This window comes from Aquila chrysaetos, chromosome 3 (genome assembly GCF_900496995.4).
Source record: "Aquila chrysaetos chrysaetos chromosome 3, bAquChr1.4, whole genome shotgun sequence".
In the NCBI taxonomy this organism is placed as follows: Eukaryota; Metazoa; Chordata; class Aves; order Accipitriformes; family Accipitridae; genus Aquila; species Aquila chrysaetos.
In genome coordinates, this window is record NC_044006.1 from 25,350,729 (window position 1) to 25,373,673 (window position 22,945).

A 22,945-nucleotide genomic window follows, 5' to 3' on the forward strand; every position below is an offset into this window, starting at 1 on the left:
CCAGATCCCATTAAGTGCAACTCTAACAACCAAAATAAATTACAAATTCTAAGTTGTGAAGGGACTGGGTAGCCATTTTGGTGGTGGCAGCCATCTTGGGGCAGAACAGATTAAAATAGCTGAATTTCCAGAAATGACTGATGTTTTGCAAATGTGATAATTTTAAGACAATCTTTCCAATTGTCAGCCACTCCACTAGAATTAGAGGAAGGGTATGGCAATCTACCACCCTATGACATGTAACTGTAAGAGGAAATAATTTCTGCTGCATATGTTTTGCTCTTAACTCACAAAACCCCAGAGATTTAGAAATAAAAATAGGCTACTAGTAGAAACCCCTTTTCAAGGCCATGAGGTAAATAAAGTACATACAGTGTAGGAATGCCCACTCTTAAGATCTCATTGCAAGTTCAATATGCAATGAAGTTCACAAATTTTAAGTACTTACACACAGAAAGACAGAGACTATAAAAGCACACAAGCACATCACCTTTAAGTATAGGAACATCGAGCCTCATTTGACATGTAAGCCAACTGCATGATTTGGGAATGAAATTGTGCTTGTGATTTATTTCCCCCACAAGAGGCTTTTATCACTCAGCACCTCGTTAAAGTGGCCCCTGCTCATTTCTGGAGCTTTGAACCCAAAGATGTACCAAGGTATTCGCAAGGGAGAGAGGAGCTGGTATTTGGTAAGGGAGGATGACGGGAATAGACTGTGGAAGCAAGGATGCGGCTCACACTCCAGCGCTCCTTGGAAGCGGCGCACAACGTGGCATGTGCAGGAAAGGGATATAGTCACACAGGATGGCCAAAGTACCTACTAGGAAACATCTTTGCAATTTTATTTTTCACCGCTGAAGATGAAGAACGGCTAGAGTGACCAAAGAGCGAGATGACAATGGACTAAAGGAGCATGAATCCTCAAGGTTTAAACACAACCTTGGCAACAAGATTGACGAGCATGGCTCACAGATTAGAAATGAGGGAAAACGACGGCAACCTTAGAGGCTGGAGACGGCCAGTAACAAGCAACACGATCCAAGCCTGATGTAGACACCTTGCTGCCGCTGTGATTTATTACCCCTTCCGCGACAGGGTAGGGCAGGGGTTTGACAGTGGAGAAACCACTCTGGACGCGGAGCAGCAAGGCAGAGAAAGCCGAAGGGAAGGGCACGATGCGCAAAAAAGGGCAGATGCCGGTAAAGTTTGGGTAAGCAAAGGTCAAACGACGCGACACGAGGGCGCATCACGCAACTCTGGAAAGTGACTCAGCCAGCCGACATCCGCCGGGACGGGGAGGCTGGGGCCCCGGGGAGCGGCGAGGAGGCCCGCCGGGGGTGCGGGGGGGGTGGGGCGCGGGGCGTCGCAGGCCGCCCTCGGCCCCGGCCCCGAGCCGGCCGCGACCCCTTCGATGTGGCGCCGCGAGGCGGGGGGCGGACCGCCGAGGCGGGCGGAAGGCGAGCCGGCGGGGAGAGCCGCCCTGCCCGCCGGGCAAGCAACAGGCGAGGAGCGGGGCCGGCCGAGGGGAGCGGCTACCCGGCCCCGCCGCTCGCACCAGACGTTCCCTCCCTCCCCCGCTCGCTCTCGCTCAGCGAGCCCCGCGCCTCTCCCACAGGGCTGCCCCCTCCCTCGCGCGCGCAGCGGCGGGACTGTTAAAACCGTTACAGCTCCCACTTTCGAACTGATTCAAACTCGGCAGCGCCGAGCAGCGCGGCCCCTCCCCGGGCTGCGCCCCGCGCTCCCTCCCGGTGCCCGCCAATCCTCTCGCCTCCCTCCTTTCTCCTCCCTCTTCCCCCCCCTACGTGAGGCAGCAGAGAGTTTCAAGCCTCGCCGGCCCGCCGCGCACCCGTCCCCGGCCCCGCTCTCGGTGAGGGGGCAACCGGGGCACGGAAGGCGCCGGGCCGGGGGCGGGAGGCGGGAGAGGGAAGCGCGGACCCCCAGGTCCCCCGCCGGCAGCGCGAGAACAAAGAGTTCTCCCACCCCTCCCTTCCCCCCCCCCGCCCGCACGTGGGGAGCAAGCTCCCGCCCCTCGCCCCGCCCCTTGCGCCTGATTGGCGCCGGAGGCCCCGTCCGCGTCCATCCAATCGAGGCGGCGCTCGGCGCTCGCCAATGAGCGCGATGCCGATTGGGCCGCCGCGTTTGGCGCTCGGTCCGGGAGGGTGAATCCGGCAGCCGGAGGCTGAGGGGAGGGAAGAGAGGGAGCGGAGCGGAGCGGCGCGGCGCGGAGCTGGCGGCGGCGGCGGCAGCAGCGGCGGCGGGGCGGCAGCGGCGGCGCGAGGCCGGGACGGGGGGGCGGGTGAGTGAGCGAGCGAGCGAGCGACACCTCGCGGGCTTGAGGCGTTGGCGCCGGGAGCGGCTATTTATAACCGGCTCCCTTTGTAATGGGGGGAGGGGAGGAGGGCGCGAGAGGAGAGGAGAGGGGGCGGGGGGGGGGGGCGGCGATGGCTTCCGAGGAGCAGCCGCCTCCCGTCCCCTTCCCGCGGGCGCGGCGGGTGGCGCGGGGGGGCGGGCGCCCGGCGGCGAGACAGGCGCGCTCCCGGCCGGTGACAGCTGGAGGGGAGAGACATGGAGTCTGAAGTGCCCTTTGTCTAAGTTGGCTCCGTCCAGCCCAGCCGACGGTTCCCGTTCCGACCCCCGCTCGGCGGAGAGCAGCCCCGAGCTGGGGGGGGGGCGCGGGCGAGCTCGTCGTCCCCACGCCCCCCCCCTCTCTCCAAGGGTGGGGGGCGGGGGGCCCGCGCTGTGCGGGGAGAGGAAGAACGGGGAAGAGCCGGCGATTTCCTTCCCCTCCTCCCCGTTCCTGCCGACTGCATGCGGCGGCGGCCGCTTCAGGCACAGTTTGATTGAAGGGGCGGAGGGGAGGTATCTGTGTGCCTAACGTACGCCGGGGAAGGGTCTGGGAGCGCCCGGCGGAGAGATCCGCGTGTCCCCCCCGGCGGGGAGAGCGGCACAACGCTGTCCCCCCGCGCCGAGGCAGGCTCCCGGGAGGCTCGGACGGGTCCCCTGCGGGCTCGGGTGCTCCCAGCCTCCCGGAAGCTGGCGCTCGGCGGGGCGAGCCGGGCGGGGAGGCTGAGCGCGCCCCGGGCCGCTCGCCCGCACCCTAGCGCCCTGGAAACCCGCGGTGGTTTGGGGGCCGGCCGCCCTTCGGGCTGCCTCTCCTGGCCTTGGAGGGTTCCTGGTTCAGGGAGGGAGCTGAAGAGGGCGAGGGGGTACCTGAGTCTGGCGGCGGCTCCGGCGAACTTCCTAATCGTTTAAGGGCACTGGGCGATCCTGGTCTTCCAGAGCGCTGCAGGAAAGTTCGTAGGGAGCTGGAAACGCTGGGGTTTGGATCTCGTGTCGCCAAGCACGGGTGTACAGAGCTGTCGAAAGCTAGGGTATCTGGGAGGCGTGGAGGAGGGTACTGGGCAGAGCTGTCCCCAAGCAACACGTGTGTGATAGGATAAAGATGAAGAAATTGGTGTGTTGTGGCATCACGCGTATGTCTTTAACAGGTATTCATGGTGATTCAGAAATTGTTATTAGCAGGCAAAAGAAAAGCAGTCTGTGCATAGATGCGGCAGGAATGGGATGATAAACTTGGACATTACTCAAGATACTTATTTCTAATTTAGAAAGCACTATCCTTATTTTACTTGAGCTAGAGAAAAGTCTTTTGGTTTTTCTAACTATGGAGCTGGAAGTTGAGATTCTTGTTCTCTCTAATAAGAAGCACGTAACAGTTTGAACAAGGTTGTTTAATTGTTGCAGGATAGGTTCGTCTTTGTTTGAGTCTAGCAACTGTAGTTTCAGCTATTATGAGTTTGGTTCTTACTAATACAGATTTCAGTGAAGAGTTTTACCAGCATTTTTAAAGTAATCTTCACTTCTAAATTGGGATTTCCTCATAGATAGGTTCATCTTGTTTTAGGCGTTGGCACATTCAGGTTCATTATGTGATTTATAAAAATTTAAAGGTCATTCTTTGTTTGTCCCCAGTGTCTATATCAAATTGAGAGTCCGGGGAATGTTTATTTGTGGTAACAATAAAGCATCTTCGGAAGGGTGAGTATTACTTGTACATAGTGTACTATAGCTACTCTCACTTTAGGTTATTAAAATGTGAGTATTTAAGATCTAGAGAGTCTTTCAGAAAGCATGCTTCCAGTCTGTTAGGAGATACGACTCAAAAGTTTTGTGCGATGTGTCGAGTGTTTTTAACTTTGAGAGCTAATGCTATATCCAGTGCTGGCTTTAAGGTTGTTACATCAAAACTGTTACGTTTCTTGTTGTGGATTTTCCTTTACCAAAAAGAAAAGAGAGGAAAAAAAAATTTTTTTTTTTTTCCCTTCCTCTGTCTACATGAGGGATGAAAGTAATAATTAAAGTTAACCTGTGGAGAAATCTGTAACAGTAAAATGTTCCATGAGGTGCCAACAGCTCTTTTCATCTGGAACTTTGGAAGAATTCAAGATTCTAATTAGGACAAAAATTGGAAAAAAAATAAATTTTTTCAGAGTTTTTTTTAATATATCATTTCACTCTGAAAAGTGACAGACACTGAAAATCTGCATCATCAAAAGGTCATAAAACGTCTTTGCTCAGTTTAAAATGAGCTAAAGCAGTAGCGTGTAAACTTAGGCCAGAGACTTGAAATTCAATCTCAGTTGTTTTTTTCCTTGCTGTATTTTTTTCCTCTCTTGCTAGAATTGCCAGCAAGCTGAAATATGGTGATTTTGTTGAAGATATGCACTCAAATGGATTTTTGTTTGTTTTGTAACATTGCAACATTCATAGGTGAAATGTAAATATGTTCCTGCACTGCTGCTTACCTGCAACGAAACTTTGGCTTAGCGAGAAGGGAATTTTTGTAGTGCATTATTGAATGCACTAACTGTGTTATATATAGAGAGAATGCAAGCTAACTGCCATTTTCTGTAAAGCAGCTTATGTCAGAATAAGGTACATCTAGCATCTAGTGCACTCCCAACAATGTTCCCAGAGAAGTTGGTGCATTCTAAAATTCCTCTCAAAATCAGTAAAAAAAAAAAAAAAAAAATTGTCACCACCATTCACAAGGAGATTCAGCTTCTTTAGCTGTGTATGTAAAGTATACATTTTAATAAGTTCACAGCTATAATGTTAAAATTGAACAATTTTAGATGGCAGCACTATATTCATGTGATTGAACAGTGAGAGTTATTTTTAAAAATGGCTGCACTACTGACAGAAGGCATATTTAATAAATGTTTGCTTTACGTTGTATTTGAGTAAAAGTGCTGTGGGAAACTTTAGTGTTGGCTGTAATCTGAAAGTTCTGTAATTCTACAGTTAGTGCTTACAGATGCATTTTAGCTGACTTGAGAAGTATCTGTGAAACTTAAGTGAGAATAAAGTTTTCCCCAGCAGGGATGCTGAAAATCTCAGGAACAGGACCTGGCCTTTGCTAAGCAAGAAAGTTCACCAAGTAGGTCATCTTTACAGAATTACCTATCCAAGCAAAATTCAGTTTACCAGATTTTTAAAAAAGTGGAGGAAATTGACTATGTACTGTAAATATAATTCTTAATGATTTGATGAGGTGTTTGAATAACACTTACATTAGGAAACAAGACCCCTGTTAACAGAAGCTGTAGGACAGTGACAGGAGGTTTATTTTAATGTTAAAGCTGCTACCAACCTTCTGTTCATACTATCAGTAAGATAGATCCATGGAGAGCAGTGCTGGGCTCATTGAAATGGTGTCTGATTGAAGACAGCATCTATGCTGTCTGTATCTATAAGCGTATCTATACATTTCGCATCTATGTATATGACTTGTACAACTGTTCTAGAATGGCTGAGTCAATCTTTAAATGGATGAGTTACTCCAGTACTGACATAGTTTAAGTGATAACTTCAGCTAAGTGGCTATGTCTGGGAGGAAGAAAGGTGAGACAAAGAAAAACCTTGTATAAAGTAGATGCAAAACAGGGAGAGGTGTTTCACAGGGGAATGATAAAACACTGGTTACAACTTAGCAGAGTGCTTGGGTTTGTTCTTTAACTCTGAGTATATGCCCAAGAGTTTTGTTGAGCTAAAGATTAAAAGGAAAACAATGTACAGAATTATTAAATAGGTATTCTATCTCTTCTCAGAGAGATCAGTTGACGACTTTGGGATGATGCTGTGTGTGTCTATTTATGGGTGAGGTGAAACTAAAGAGTGAAATTTATTGGAGGAGGGAGTAGGTTCTATTGAGCTCCAAACAAGAAACAGTGAAGCTTTCTAAAACATGGTAGTGACAATGCTGCTTTCTGTAACTGGTAATAGTAGGTAGTTTGATTGTTATAGGCTTTTTCTAGTTGTACACCTAGATTTCCACTAAGATGTGTCAGACTGTGGACTTGAGGTCTGGATTCTCAGTGGAAATGAGAAAACTACCTCCAATGTTATAGTCAGAATATGTATTCTGAATTAAAAAGATAAAGTAACACTACTAAACTTGGGTAGAAGCAACTTTTAATAAGAAGAGTGAAATGTATAATTTGCATATAATATTGACAAATTAAGCTTCTTTTACAAATAGTAAAAAAGAAAGGAATTCTTAAATATATAACTAATTATTTAAACACAGACTTCATTTACATGATCAGACTTGATTTATTTGGCATTTAAAAAAAATATTGGGAGAGAAGAGGATGTCTGTTAATGTCCCTGCTGTGTCCAGAAAAAATTGTAAACACCCCCCCCCCCGCCATTAATGTGGGTCACGCCCTTATTTTAGGAATCTTTTGGCTACCTGGCTGAAGTCTGCACATAGGATTTTTCAATAATTGTGCTCAGTTTGTAAAAATACTGTTGTCTTGGAATGATTTATAATGCATACTATGCTTCCTTTCTTATGGTAAAATCAGTAGTACTTTTAAGGCTAGAAGGCTCTTTGGAAATCTAGATAGATACTGTGCATATTCTGAATTCTGTGGATAAAAATAACAATGTAATGATGTGAGTGGATCAGCACAGTATTGTCATTTGCTTGAAAATGTCACGTAGTGCTTCCAAAGCTTCTAATTTGGATATATACCATTTCATTAACAAATGAGGTAAATCTGATGCCTTACTGTTTGCAAATAAAGACTTCCTTGATACGTAATTGCAGAAGAACTTCAGAATTTGCTATTAGTTTTCTTTTTTTATATTTGCATATGGTGCCTGCTTAAATGACATTGTATGTGTAATTATGCAAGCAAAGTAGTACAAATTGCAGTCCACATCCCGGGCTTTCTAAGATGTGAACCGAAAATAAATCTTTATAGGAGGGTATGATTTCTTTATATTTTTTAATTATTTTTTAATCTAGAACCAGGCCTATTTCCCTTGTCAGTTTTTGTTGTATCTGGCTCCTTCCCATTCTGCCTTTTACGTGGTTGGTTCAGTTTTTCCTGCCATGCGTTTTCTTTTTCACAGCCTGCATATTCGGTTTAAATCCCAAAGCCATCAGATGTAATTTAAAGAAACAAAGTATTTGAAAGGAAGGAAACTCAAACCTTACGACTCATATATAATTTTAATTTTTTTTAATGTGAGCTGGTTTCCTTTCCATGTTTCTTAGTGTGAGCGGATCTGGCAAGCTTTATATTTTTGGTGTGTAGTTGTCTGATTTCATTTTTTACTAGTAAGATAGAAAATTCTAGAGATGGAATTCAGTTTGCTGCTTCTGTCAGAAATCAGGCAGACGTGTGTTACAGATGCTTGATTTACCTGTGAAACTGCACTATGGCAAATGGATTAAAGTAATTATTGTCTCTCTTTTAACTATACAATTTATAACCAGGGACAGGATAAAATCTGTCTTTTGTTGATAACTTCTTCCAGCTATATGTCCCCTAGTTTGTGCCATGTTTCTAGTGAGTATTTATTACTAATGTGTTTAGTGCAAAGTTAAATCCACTGTTTAACTATTGGAAGAAGAGATTGACATATGTTTTTTTATTCTTAAACAGTTTGACCATTACTGGTGTTCAATCCATCACTGCTTTGAAACTGGGAGACATAATTGGTCCCAAAGCCTTACTATTTGTAATTCTCTTCCACAACCTAAGGGAGCTGATTTTTTTTCACTGGAGGGTGGTGGATTTTTTTGGGTTGGTTTGTTGGATTTTTGTTTTGCCTTGTTTTTTTGTTTTGTATTTTAAGATGAACTGTTTCTCATTAATTTTCTCCATTAAATCAAGCTTCTGGAAAAGTAGTGTCTCTGTTTTTTCCTTCTATAAACAACATTTAATCTAATGTGCTGATAGATTAATCCCCATATACCTTATAGAATAGGGATGCCATACATTAGACCCAGTTATTTTGAGGACTTTAAAATGGGAGTTGTGTAAATAACTCTTATGGTTGCTTTCATCATTTGAAGCTCATTTTGGAATTTTTCAGACAATTGGCAAATACCATTTCAGCTCCAAAATTTGTCAGACTGTTCTAAGATAAATTCTGCATACACAGAAGTGTAATGTCTTTGAAAGTTTAGGCTATTTGCCTATGCAGGGAAAGAAGTATGCAATGGCTATTGAAACGCTTAATTGTTTTGTGGCAGGATTTTTCTGGTATGGAGTGTGGGTTGCTTTTGTGTGTGTGGATTGAGCTGAAGAACCTGTGGCTATTTTAGAGTTTTTAGAGTAAAAAAAGGTGTGTCCACAAAACAAGTTCGGGTGGAATAGTCAGTGCACTTCAAATTCACACCCTAAATTATTTTGCTTGTGGAGACATGCCTTAAGTGTTCCCAGCAAGTGTTACTTTTTCTGCCAGATTTATTCAGGATATCAAAAAGCTAAATTTTAAGAGATGGAGGTGTTAGGCAATGGAGGTTATTTGGAATGTGTGTGGGAGTCATCTAACTCCTCTGGGTGTCTGTGAATGAGTGTGAAGGGAGAAATTCGGAGGTACGTATTTGAACAACTCCAAGGTAAAGTTCAAGTTTTATGCATAAAACTTTACTTTCTCCTGAAAAATAGCCATGCTTGTTCTTACATAAGAAATGTGGGATGGTTTTAAAGGTGACTTGTAAAAAGCATGATCAAAATCGGGCTTGAAACTTTATGTTGCTGTTCTGCTGTTTGGAGTTTTAAAATGTTTTATTTGTTTTTTGATCCAAATAGTCTTACTCACACATGCAAATATGGTTAAAAGTATTTATACGTGCAGATATCCAAGTAAATAGTTGCATTACCTGCTGCACAGTGTTTTGCTGATGTTGCCCAAACTGAAGTGAGATGTCAGCTGATTTCAGTTAGTGGCAATTTTGGTTTGATCTTTAATATAAAATACTTGGTTATGATCTCCCCATTCTCTCTTCCCCTTTTCCCCACCCAAGTGGATGAGTACTTGAACTTGTTATTTTTATTTGCAAAAAAGTATTTTTCTAAAAGTATCAAATGTTGAAATGTACTGGAAGAAAGCAATAATATAGGGAATTTAGAAAATTTTTCTTTCTTACTCCTTACATGGTATTCAGTAATTATTTCATGTCTGGTTTTGTTTCTCTAAATCCTGAAGCTATAGGGATACAGAGAAAGAACTTAATTTTTGAAGGGAAGAATACCTCTGAAAGTTGCAGGCTTGCAACTTACAGACTGATTGAACACTCTGTTAAGGATTTATCTTTTAAGGACTGAAAACAAATTATACTACGTTACTTTTTTTGTTCTGCTCTTGTATTTGTTTAAGGAAATGTATTGGAAATCTAATTATTTGTATTGAAATCTTATTTTGTTATTAAAAGACATAACTCTTATTTTTCTCTACTGAAGAGAATGAAACTGAGAAGTACCCATACCATTGCTTCTTGATGAGTAAATGTTCTAAATGAAGGACTCCCACAAAATGAGATAATGTCAAAATAAATCCAAAGGCAGTGTACTATTAGGAAAAAAGAAGTCATCAAACTGATGCCCTCCTTTATGGCTAGTAGAAAATCTGAAATAAGCTTGTTTTCTAGAACAGTTCTGTTGTTGGATCTTACTCAGGTGCTTCATGTTTAATCAACCTATAGTTAGTGCCAAAAACTTAAAATGATTGGGGGATTTTGTCAAGACCAGGTGAGTTCTTGCTTTTTTCCTTCTTTTTTATTATTTAATTTTTTGAAGCAGATAGTTTTAAATTATTTTTGATATTAAGAACCACAGAGAATTTTGGCTATATTTTCTGAAGTGCTTCTGGAAGGTCTGAGTTACTTATAAACTCTTGAGTTGCAAAGATTTTAACATGCTGGCAGATAAAGTAAGGGATGTTGAATATCTGGTTATTTGCTTTGCTTTGATAGTTTTCTAACCCAGAAAAATAAAAAATTCTAATGTAGCAACAGCAAGAAGATAAATTAATATTCCTCATGTTTTTCCAGGAAGGAAAAGGGATTGAAGGAGCACTCCCTTCTCTTTAATATCCAAGAACTGCTTGATTCCTCATTCTTCTATTTCTTTCCTCCTTGTCCTTGGTAAAGACTTGGGAGTTTCTAATATCTGCCTGGTCAGTTTGTAATGGTGGTAGAAACTTCTGAAAAGAATATTCAAGCAACATAGTGTTAAACTATCTACGTGAATGAACTGTTAGGGGAGAAAGCAAGAAATAAAATACCATGGGAGGCAAATTAATATTTATTTTTTTTTAATCAGATGGGGAGCATGATTGAAGAAAATGTGAGTTCTGTGAGCCCTAGTGTTGACTTGTTTCCCTCCTGTCTTGTGTGTCAGTAACTGAACTGCTCTGATTTACTACACGAGGTGAGCCTTTCAAATAATGTGGTGTGAGTTTCAGTATGAATTGAGCACATGCAGAAATTGATCTGCAGGCTTAGGCATTTAGCACTCTCACAAGGAGCTGAAAATTGAAAATCTAAGGCCATAGTTCACAGTGTCTTTAGGTGGGGACAGAGTGACTGGATGCTCACTTCAGTCAAAAGTAGCAAGGTATTTTTAGCCAGAGGACTTCCTTGCTTCTGTCAGTGTCTGGCTGCAAAAATGCTCATGCTGTCAGGAGGGAAATGATAGCACAGGTGCAGGAACAAGTGGCAGGTGAAAGTGCTTCTTTTTGTAGCAATGCCAGCATAAAGTAGGGGTGATGCTTAGAAGTCAAAGCTGTCTGGTCCTCCATATGGTTTTTGTCTGGTATGTTTGGGCAGTAATGAGAAACTGTGTTTGAAGGGATTCATTTAACTGTTAAAAACAGACTAGAAAAAATAATAGATGAAGGAAGGTAGATGTTGTGATCAAGGCAAGCAGAAGTCAGGAGTTAAGTATGGGGAGGGAAAACAGAGACTCCTGCCAAATCTGGAAATTGGACTGAAGGTTAGAATTCCTTATATCTAAGATAGGAACATTCCCTAGCAACATCTTGGGGTAAAATGCAGGATTGTAGCTACTACAAAGTAGTGTATGTAATTATGTTACATACTGGAGCAGAGAGCAGGTAGGGCAGTGAGTCTTCTGAATTGTGGTTAGCTGCAATGGTATTGCTTGAGTACGGATCTGCTGCAATCTGTTGATACATCAGCATCTGCAGCTCTAAGTGGTGTTTCTCCCTAGTAATTGTTTTTGTTTTTCATGACTTTCCTGATTTTTTTTTTTTTTATATAAATAAAATGTGAGTTCACGCTGCAGCTTTTCATAATGCCAGAGCACTTGCAGTCCTTCATGAATCTGTTGCAGAAAACATACATAACTTAGTGATCTGTAAGCCATGTCACATTTGGTTTGTATTTGTCATTTGCATCAGAAGTTACCATAGAGTATGTATGCAGAAGGATGCATCAGCCTTGTTATCATAGGAGAGCTAAAAATCAGCCATTTAGAAGAAATTCTGATTACATTGATTAGCTCAGATACAAGGCATTGCCTATGTTAACAATAATTTAGTAACCACTCCAACTAGTTTTAGTTTGGGGAATAATACTGCAGATAAAAATATAGTCATTACAGCTAATAAGTTAGTTTGGTGGTAGTACTACTACAAATAAGTAGTTTGATTGGATTAAGTATGTCATGAAACTACTCTTAGTTCACTGATAGCCATTCATACAGCTGTAAGAGAAAAGGGTGTGTACAGTTATTTTGTTTATGATAGACATCTTGATCAGGGTAGCATGTGATGACCAAGTGTGAATTTGCCACAAAACAGTGATTTTTTTTTTTTTTTTTTTAAATTTTTTTTAAGCCTCTTTTGAAAGAAACTGAAATTCTTACTCAAAATATACAGAAAAGCATCTCAGTAATCTTGAATATCCTGAAGTATCAATTGGGAGCTATTAACTTAAGGAGCTGCTGGGATAGTAACAAGGCCCAAAACCCATTGTGCTTGGGAAGAAATAATTGAGGAGGCACATCTCTCCAGTTGCGGGGAAGCAGGTCATAGAGTAGTTGCTTATCATGACCATGTGTACTGCTTGACTTGCTTATTGATATCTTCTAGAATGTGTTTAAGTTTATTTAAAAATGAAAAGGTGAAATTGAAGTCTGAAAAAACCCCTGCCAAAACCCAACTAACCATTTAATGTTCCAGGGTAGAGATCAGATCTTAAATACACCAAGTGCAAGGTAAGGCTGTGGTCACTTAAATGACAGAAAGTAAAAGGTCTGAAAAGAGTGACACTTCAAAGGCACAAAGGCTGGGCTGTAGGAGAAGCAGAACCCTATCAGGATAAGAAGACAACTAATTTGGAAAAACAGCCCTTTTATGTTTTTTTTTAAATTTTAAACATAATGGTAAGTTTATGGAGAGTATGTAGCACTCTAGACTACATTCTTAATTAGTGAAGAGCTTTCCGATCTGTCTTTTTAAATTATGATTTCTAAGAGGTAGAACTGAAGGCTCCAACTGTACTGTTAAGCAGAGAAGGCCTCTTTCAAATGAACAAATACATGGAATAGTAGTGGGAAGGAGTGTGTGAACTAACTAGTTGATGAAGTTGTTAAAAGAGACTGTAACATAACAAGTGTTTCTACTGATTAGAACAATTGGTGATTACACACTGAAGAGTTCAGTCTGATTAAGCTCTTAAGCCTTTTAATTCACAGATTATTTTTCCCTTAGTAGTGGTGTTTTCCAAATTTTACCTGTAGCTGATTGAAATACCAAGAATTTTAGAATGCAGTGGTGAATGTTTTCATCCTCTGAAATATTAAACTGGAATTTAAAAGGCAAGCAAGCTCCATAGATCAGCTTTAAAAATAGTGTGATCCTTGGTTTTGAGATGGTGGGCCCAGTTCAGAGTTGTATTGACTTGTAGTATAGTTTAGGTTGGCAGGTACATCTAGAGGTCATCTGATCCAGTCTCCCGCTCAGGCATGGCCAACACTGAAATGGTCTTTTCCAGACCACTTTTAAAATGTTTTCAAGAACAGAGATTCTAGCACCTTTCTGCTTAATGCATTCCTACACTGGACTGCACTCACTGTGAAGAATTTTCTCCCTATATTGAAATGAAATCCCTTGCTGAGTTTTGTCTGTTGCCTCTTGTACTTTCATTTAGCATAGATTAGCATGTCTCGGTGGAAGGGCTAGAATAGTGCTCAACTGCTGTGATTGTCTGGGTTTAGCTCTGATTTGTGTAAGAAAGCACACTGTTCAGGGAATGAATTCTTTTATGTATTGGTTGAAATTCTTGAAGTGACTTGTCCAATTTTGATAAGGCCCAGAAACAGGCAAAAACATGACACATGTTTTAAAGAGTGTTTAGGACTTGGGAGTCTACATGTAGTATTCTTAAATATTTGTTAAGAATAAATAGAACTTATCTTGAAGTCTTAGACTTGTACTAATAATAGGAAATGGAAAATAATCATTGTTAACCATTGATTTGTATACATGCTGTTGTGAATGGCTGTAATGGGATGTATGAGGCAGAACTGAATTGAACAAACCTACACTAGCTTTTCATTTGTTACAGATGTCTATATTTGTCTTGTACTGGTAACTTGTCTACATAAGTTACAAATGGCTGCTCCTGTTGTTTTGCCACTCACTACATCTTTTCAGAGCAATCTTTAGTTGATCTAGAGATAGCAGGAAACACACTTCTTGAAAGCTTCTTGTGCAGAAGTAGTTTGCCACATTAACTGCTTTGATTGTGCAAAGTCTTGTGAAGAAAAAAAAATTACACCGTGTGAATAGTATGTTTTACATGGTACGGAAGATAAGTGTTCTAGTCTAAGGCAAGTGGCTGATATGCTCTAACAGTTTGCTGACATTAACAGGGAAAGGCTTTGCTCTTTTCCCTTGACCCCGGTTGCATTGTTCCTCTTCTTCCTTGCCAGTTTGGGTGCTTATCAGGCCAGCATGAGCAATTTTGGTCCAGTTAGGAAACTCTGCTTCTTTTGAGTGCAGAAAAGATCTGATTTGATGTAACTGATTACCTCAATCGCATTTATTATATTTGCCATGTAAATTCTATCTGAGATGCTGAAGTAGTGTAGATAGACAACGAAGAGAGGAAACATGCCATTTTAAGTTCCCACTTCCTTTCCCAGTCCTAATTGAGAAGTACCTTAGGATGTATTTGTCATCAGCTTCCAAAAGCAAATAGGCAAGTGAATGTTCTGCTTAGTTTTGGTTAAGTTGAAATGTTGTTCTTCAAAGTTAAATTCTGTTGGGTAACTGTTAATACACTAGTAACCATTGATTATGTCAGGGAGGAGAGAGTGCACTGGCCTTGAATTTGACAACTATGTTCCAGTGGAGGCAAACATTTTGTTGGTGGTACATAAAAAACCCCACAATATTGTAGTTGTAGTGACAGACTACTACTTTTGAAGGGATTCCGCTAACTGAAATGTATTTTAGTGTTGCAATTAGTAACTTCGAGGAGCTAACTATCACAAAAATAGGATAGTGATGAGACTGCTCATAATAAAAGCATGCCTATTTATAGCAGCAGACCTTCTGCTTTTGGCGCAGCTATGTTACCTGGAAAGTCTACAGCCGTCATCAGTCTGTATTGGTGTTAGGGTTGACAGTAAAATGTCTTGGATGTGGTTGTTACCCACACTGCAATTGAAACACAGGCTTTTAGTTCTACTTGCAAGCCAGGGTTTTTCTGCTAACTTGAGGGGGAGGAAGAGGAAGTATTCTGAGATTTGGACATTTGCTTTCACACACAGACATTGTTCCTCAGTTTGGGGTTATGGTGTTGGTACATCTAAGGCTGTTGATGGTTCTCCTCCTTACATTAAGTTTGTTAAAATTAATAGTTTTGTCTTTGACAATAGCTTGTATAACAATTTCCATCTCTTGAGTAACCAAGAACATTCTTGAAGAACATGGAATCTTGTTAGAGCTGGTCATGAGTGTTTTATTAACCTGCAATGATCCACAACCACTGAAGCCTGTCAGAGTGAGGAAGGACACATGAGTTGTTTGGAGTTATCTGCTTAGATCAGTTCATGAACTGATAAATTTCTTTTAGATACTGCCAGACAGAGCCCAATACAGGTTAAGCCTTTGTAGATCAATACAAGCCTGTTGGTATTTATCTGCCCGAAGAGTGGCAGAGCTGGCATGGATGACTTAGTAAATGTTTCCTGTTTCTGGTTGTTAAGAATAATTTTTCTGTACTGGTAAAATTGTGTGGCAGAGAGATGACATGGCTTGACAGGCACTTCTGTTGAAGCCTAAACTGCTGCCCTCTCCAATTTCAGTTCTTTGCCTCTTGTTCCTGCCCTAGTGTTGCACCCCCTTCACTTGTCTTGATTCAAGAATTCATGTGGCTGCTGAACAAACCAGCTTGTGGAGCTGATTTTGTTGAAAAATTGTATTTAAAAACTAAGCGTGTTTATTTTCTGGGCTGTTCATACAGTTTTTTTTTTTTTTTTTTTTTTACATGACCTAGTTTGATTAACAGTATCATAAGCACTTAAGCTCTCACAGTAGAGAAGTCTGAGTAGAGGTGGAAATGAGTGATCAGGTGCCACTGATACAGCGGACGGATGATGTCTTTTCCAGGTAAAACTAGACACCAAATAGCTTTTGAGGAAGGTAGTTGAACTGATGGTAGCATTTGATGTAGGTTCTCTCTCTAAATTTAAACATCCTTTAAAGATACAGAACTTCAGCATATGGAATAACAACATGATGTAAATTCTAAAGCATAGATAAGTATTTTTAGGTATTTCTCAACTAAAAATAGCTTGAACTGCACTGTAAATTTAAAATACCACATTTCTATAGTGTAGAATAGTAAAAATCACACTACATTTACTCCCATCTATTTCTCTGTGACTAATTTTGTAAAATAGTAAATGTGCTGTCATTGCTTTTGTAGTGAAATATTATTAATAAACTATGTTAATCTTTACTATGTAGTTGTATTTCAGAGCTAGAGATTTTTGTTAGTCGGTCAGGTTTGGTATCTGAACTACCCAAGCTGACAGTGGCCTTGGGAATATTTTTCTTCCCATGGAAATGAGAATGTGCTATTTTACGTAGATAAGTTCGAAAGAAAACCATGTTTTATTTTGCTTTAGAAAATGCAGAAAGAGTAGCAGAGTAGCAAGCAACTACAAAACTTCTGAGCATATTTTTTTTGTGTCTGCTGATAGCACAGGTAAAAAGCCCTTCGAGGTGCTGGGAGCGTAATTCTTACCCCCACCCCTGCAGCTTGCATAACTTAATGTGGAAATAGTTAGCAGCTCTGAAATCACGGCAGTGAACAATTTTTCTTATGTAACCCAAGAGAGTAATTTTGTTTCTTGACCGTAGTTTTTTGATGAATCTCTCTATGCTGTTAAAAAAAGTTTGGTATAAATGAAGGAGACTGATCTGGCAGATTACAGCATTAATTTATAGTTAACTTTTGAGTAAATTTTTTTTGAAGTCTGGCAATATGTATGTGTTTTATTGATAGTTATTTTCAGGTGCTTGATAATTGTGGTAAGAGTCTACTGGAAACTGCTTGCTCTAGAAAGGTTTAGGATAGGTTCATGGAGAGTATTGTCTTGTTTTGCATTTAGGGTGCATGAAGTAAAATAATAAAAGTAAATTTCCAAGACTTTCTAAATAGTGAAGTTTAGCTTAACATAGCTGAAAAATACTTAGCTGCAGTTGAACAATTATTTTGTTGTACTGTGCTGTGTAAAATCCTGAACATAAAAGATCATTTGAGGTTTTTTTATGAGGTGGTTTTAGATAGTTAACAACTTTAGGTCTAAGCTTAATGCATTGATTTTTTGATACTTGAAATGTATTATATTTTGTTTGTTTGTTTTAGAATCATAGAATCATTTAGGTTGGAAAAGACCTTCAAGATCATCGAGTCCAACCATCAGCCATGCCCACTAAACCATGTCCTGAAGTACCCCGTCCACTTGCTTTTTGAATACCTCCAGGGATGGTGACTCAACCACTTCCCTGGGCAGCCCATTCCAATGTGTGACAACCCTCTCAGTAAAAAAATTTTTCCTAATATCTAACTTAAATCTCCCTTCCCTCAACTTGAGGCCATTTCCTCTTGTCCTATCTCCAGCCACCTGACAGAAGAGACCAGCACCCACCTCACTACAGCCCCCTTTCAGGTAGTTGTAGAGAGCGATAAGGTCTCCCCTCAGCCTCCTCTTCTCTAGACTAAACAGCCCCAGTTCCCTCAGCTGCTCCTCATAAGACTTGTGCTCTAGGCCCCTCACCAACTTGGTTTTCTAACAAGTATTAAATTTTTTGCAGGCTTATGGAAAAATCTTGTTAATTCCTTCTGTTGCTAAATTCTGCTTTTTGAGTTGAATGTGACAGTTATCCTAAATTCTGCTGCCTGAGCAAAAAAATTTTTTTTTTTTTTAGTTTGAGGAAAAGCATAGAAGGGTGTGGTGGGGTGTGGTTGTTTGGTGTGGTTTTTTTTTTTTTTTTTTAACTGAACCCCAAATATTGTAGATGCTTGAAGAAGTTCAATGATGACTTCAGATAGGGTTTAATATATAATAATTTCTCCATTAGTAAGAGTGCATATGCTCAGGCTGAGAGACCTGTATGCTGTCTGGATCTGATAACAGCTTACAGTTAAAGAGCATGCTGGCCACTCCAGGGCAAACTGATGTATAAAACCGTTGCCTGTTTGTGGCGTAATTGTCTGTACTAGTTTTTCCCTAGTATTGGTCCAAGTTCCTAACAAATACTTTATAGTTGTGTACAGGAAGCCACAGTTGTGGATGGGATCATCAAACTGATCTGTGTTTCAGAAAACAATCACAGAAGTGAGCTTTTATTTATCATTGGTCAGTTTAATCCAGTTTACCATGCATCCCTTCGAGAAGAGTGGCTGCAGCTCAGTAGGCAGTATTGGGGTGAGAATAAAGCATTGGGAAGGGTGGGGTGATTATAAGATGCCATCGCTGCTGAAGAAATTACTTGGGTGAGTACCTTCATTATGTAGTATTGAATCTAAATAAGTTTATGGTATCTGAAGTGACAGTTCATGAAGCCAGCTCAGATGCATGCTTTGAATTTACCAGTGCATCCAGTCCAGAGAACTTAGTGGAAGCACTTCGCTATTCACAGGGCTGTGGGCATGCTAATGGTGAGGTAGAAGAGGTCAAGAAGCAGTGTGATGTAGTTCATTGAGCAGGGCTGTGCAGTTAAATACATTCCTTTGGAGCTCAAGGTTCTGAGAAGCAAATGTGAAAGCATTCATCTTTGACTTTATGGGAGGTAGAAGTACTTCCCCGCTACCTGCCCCTTCCCCATCTGAATTATTTTGTTCCTTCATTACTCTTTCATTACTTTAGGCAACAAAACCCATGACAACTCATTTTATTGTTCAGTTTGCATATGCAGTTTCTCTGTTGGGTTTTATATTCCCCTCCATCCTTACCCCCACCCCCCGCATTGAAACTGTTGGTCAAGAGTGCTCTTAAGTGCAGTATTATATCAGTGTATGCATATATTTAAAGTCTATGAATAACCTTTTGAGTGTAGATTAATTCACAAAAAGAACTGAGAAGTTATACTGTACACAGTATGTTTTAATTTGTAAATATCTCCAGAAATCCTGAGTAAAGAGAAGATAATGTAATATTGTTACAGTTTAAAATATTGTGTAATATTAAGCACAATTACAAACTAATAGCATTCTTTCAAAAGGGCAGACCCCCTCATTTGTTCTCCCATGCTTTCCAGTTTGAAAATTTTCATTACTTTTTTTTTTTTTCCCCCTGAAATTTGGCATGGTAGCCAGAGGTGCTTAAATAGCACCTAATTTAATAGGCGCCTACCTTAAATAGACTGCCTAATTTAAAGAATTATCTGTGTGTTTGTCTGTCACTGATGGATATTACCAAAATGATTGAAAAAAAATAGGACGTTGTCTTTAAATAAGGCTATTTCTAAGTTCTGTAGGCAAAACAGGAGCAATTTGAGCTGAAATTTTTCTACACTTGTCTCATGAATTCTAGATGTATTGTACACTCTTTGGCTGCTGAAAGTAAGTATTGGCTGATGTAATCTTATAGGCATGAAGTTTCTTTAAAACTTATTGTAAAGAATGCGGATCTTGTACATAACTTCATTATAAAAAGCTCAGCAAAGTTTATTTAAAATGCAAACTTATATGGTCTAGGACACTGCTGTTTGTTGTTTTTCATTCCAAGTATGCAAGCATGACTAGGAACTGAAAAGAATAGCTATGTGTTTTTATTTTCTTGTAGGGTTTTTGTAAAATCAGTGTTTAGGTGGGTTCACTATGTCTCATTCCTAATACCATAGTTCAGACTCCTTATTGGTTAAAAAGAGGTGTTAGTTTTGTTATTTTTCTTGTATTTGATGGTGGTCTGTTTAGAATTACATTAGTCCTATCATTAGTATAATTATCTCATGTCCAGTTCTACTCATGCACTTAGGTATACTGTGCATGGGTATACTTTATAGCTCAGGGCATTAGGTAGCTGTAATATTACAAGTAATGGAAAAATACAGGTGGTATGAGAGCAGGTGAGCAGTGTAGCAATGCTCAGCTGTATGTATAGAATAGGCAGTGTGGGGTCACATCAGTTCTGCAGTGCTGTGCTCTGGGAGGGCTGGCTGGGTTGAAAACGCAGCTTTGGACCCAAGGTGTTAAGCCTTTGTGTTAAAGTGTGGCATGTACATCTCCTTGCTTGCTATGCCATCGGGGTGATTTTCCAGTCTGGAATGAGACAGTCCGTCTCTCTGTGGCTGTACCAAGTTGACACTAGAATCACTTGAGATGTCTCACCACATTTCCCAGTGTTCTCTCTTCTGCAAAGAGGGTGCAGATTGTTATGGCAAGGTTTCCTCCTTAGTGTGATGCTAGGTAAGGTCTGGCAAGGTTAATGGAAGTCATTCTGCACTTTGGGAGCCGAGTTTTCTCTAGAAACAGTATAACTGCTTTAGAGTTATGCTTGCTTTCTTGTATCTATTTTAAAGATGAGATAATTGCCCATAAATAACTGAGTTGACTGCTACATAGTTTCTTTCTTTTGGATAAAAGTTCTCAGGAGTGGATTCCTTAGCAATTAGATGGTTTCTGTAGGCCCTTGGTATGAAGAGGATGAGAAAATGGGAAAGAAAAAGGTTTTAAAACAATAGAAACAGCTGGCAGGATTCAGAAGGGGAAATGGGGACAGAGAAGAGGGTCATGGCTTGGGGGCTCTCAAAATCAGACCATTGCACTAAGACAAGCCAGTATAATGTTTTTACTTATTAAATGGAAACTGTTTAACATTATGCTGACTTCTTAAAACAGGCTTAACTATTCTTAGACAGATGGGATTTAGCTTGTGGCACTTGTGCTACTACTGTAGGGAATATTCTGAACCTTCATATGAAAAGTTGACTAGTTCTGACAAATTGATCTTAAAATTCACTAGCTTTTTTGCTCCGCAATCCTAGCTGCAAATCCCATACAATATAATTTAATGAAAATGTATAGGTTTTTTCTTGTTTAGCTAAGTGAAAACTCTGTAGTTTGTTACAGCTCAGAGTACTAATGAATGTGAACAGCAGAAATGGTGGAAGAAAGTGATATAGGAAAGGATTTTCTTACACACAGATACTAGTGCAAGTGGACCAACAGTAGGCTTGAGACAGCATCTACAGTCCTGAATTTGCCCCAGAGACTGAGTTTGTTGATATTTCGCTGAAGTCTTTTAATTCTCCAAATTACTTTTCCTTTCAGGGATGGAGGTAGTGTCCAGCACCCTTCTGTAAGAGTTCATCTTCCTGTCTCATTTTTTGCTCCCCCAGCCCTGACCTGACATAGGCTGTCCTTGTCTGCGAAACTTCTTATCCCATTTTCTCAGGTCTGGTTTCTTAAATGTATAGTTTTTGGGGCAACCTTTGAATTGACATTAGAAATTGTCAGTGGCACTTGGCTATAGTCCTAATGTGAGGATGATGGATCAATTGCACTGTGAGAATTAACTCTGTCTGCTCTTTTCTCCCTGCCCCATGCCTTGTTTGCTTTTTCTTTCCCATACTTCTGAGATTAGGAACAGAGAAATAATTACCTCTTATGATAGTACATATGTTAACAACACTATAATTCTAGTTTGGTGGTGTTCAGCTGTCCAGAAACATAAAAATGTGGCTTGCTTGGTTTGAAAAACTGGTGCTCAAAATCAGAATTAATTAATAAATTTTCAGGGTTTTTCAAAATTAGTATTTTACAAACATGCATCCAGGACACTTTGCTTTTTTCTTAGCTATGATTTTTCTATAACCTATACATGCATATGCTTCCTTTCCACTCGGTGTTTTTTCTCTTAATACGGACTTGCCACTTAAGAGGCCGTTTCTACTTTGTTTATACGTATTTGACTCAATGCACTATGTGTATCCCACTGACTGTTGCACATTAACATATTACTTTATCTAGAAGAAATTTTTCTTGCCATAACTTGACATAAGCAACAGTGCATTTTTTTCATTTTCTGTGATTTGTTATTTGGTGCCTTGAGCATTAAATTGTTGTCTATGTTGTGCCCCAGATAGCAGCTTGAAACTAGTGCAAGAGGAGAGTGTTCTTGTAAGTCACATTTGTTTTCAGATGAATGACCTGAGTGTGCCTAAGTTATGCTGTTTTAAAAGGAAGCATTTATCTTGTAAAGTATTATTTTTCTTACCATTTTAATACAACAGGTAACATTGATAATTACTGAAAATTTGAATAGATTGGATTTGTTTACTCGATGGTGATATATTTCTCTCAGGTCTTAAAACCTTATTTGTACGGTCTTCTTGGGACTGTATTTCCATTGTATGAAAGAAAGATGGGAATTCTGTTGGGGGTTTTTTTGTTGTTGTTGTTTTTAATCTAATTATATATAATTTCCATATAGATCTGCTGTTGATGAGCAGGGCTTATCTGGCAATTTAATTTTAGTTAAGAAAGCTTTTTTAAAAACCTGAATCATTTGTTATTCTTCAGGAAACTAGAATAAGAAGGGCTGTGGTTGTTGCAGTATTAGAGTAAGTAAACATAATCTGTGTTTTGTTTTTATGGGATATGCTACTTCAGTATTGTCAGCTGAGCTTTTACTTATCTTTTGAATTCATTGGTACTTTTTCCATGTCTTTTGCGTGAACCGTAACTGAAGTGATTTTGATATTCTGTATTACTTGCAAATTGAGTTTCTGTCTTTCTGTTATTTAAGGATACTTATTCTATGTCTAATTTATTTCCAGTTAATGGGATGTTTTTCCATATTTTTGCTTTGCTTAGTTTAGCATATAATACAATGCATTTTCTGTACTTCATAATGCTTTTATGCTGTTCTCTAATCAGTATCGTAGTGCACTTTGAATCACTTATTTTCTTTACCATGCTCTAACATGAATGGTCCAGGATTTTTTTAATTTTTTTTTTTTTTTTTTTTTTATCTCATTCTCTTTTAATCACTGGTGTTGTGACAAATGAGATACAGGTGGATTCTACTTGCTGCCTTGAGGCATGGAAACAGAGCAACAGTGTTTGACACTTTGCTCTAGATTTACGTCCCTC

At 40.3% G+C, this 22,945-nt stretch overlaps 1 protein-coding gene across 8 annotated transcripts in view; it reads left to right on the forward strand.

The window, feature by feature from the left end:
- Positions 1–2,807: 2,807 nt before the first annotated feature.
- EZH2 (enhancer of zeste 2 polycomb repressive complex 2 subunit) overlaps positions 2,808–22,945 on the forward strand; it is a 51,014-nt gene continuing 30,876 nt past the window's right edge. For 2 of the 8 annotated variants that reach the window (XM_030009797.2, XM_030009800.2), the window contains exon 1: positions 15,929–15,948. Coding sequence is in view for 2 of the 8 variants with exons in the window: in XM_030009799.2 (XP_029865659.2) it covers positions 15,899–15,948 (50 nt within the window). In the remaining 6 variants the exon portion in view is untranslated. Of the gene's footprint in view, positions 2,863–3,972; positions 4,042–10,718; positions 10,737–15,668; positions 15,949–19,381; positions 19,412–22,945 lie in introns of those variants that run through there. The other 6 variants (XM_030009802.2, XM_030009798.2, XM_030009804.2 and 3 more) reach the window with 6 other exon arrangements.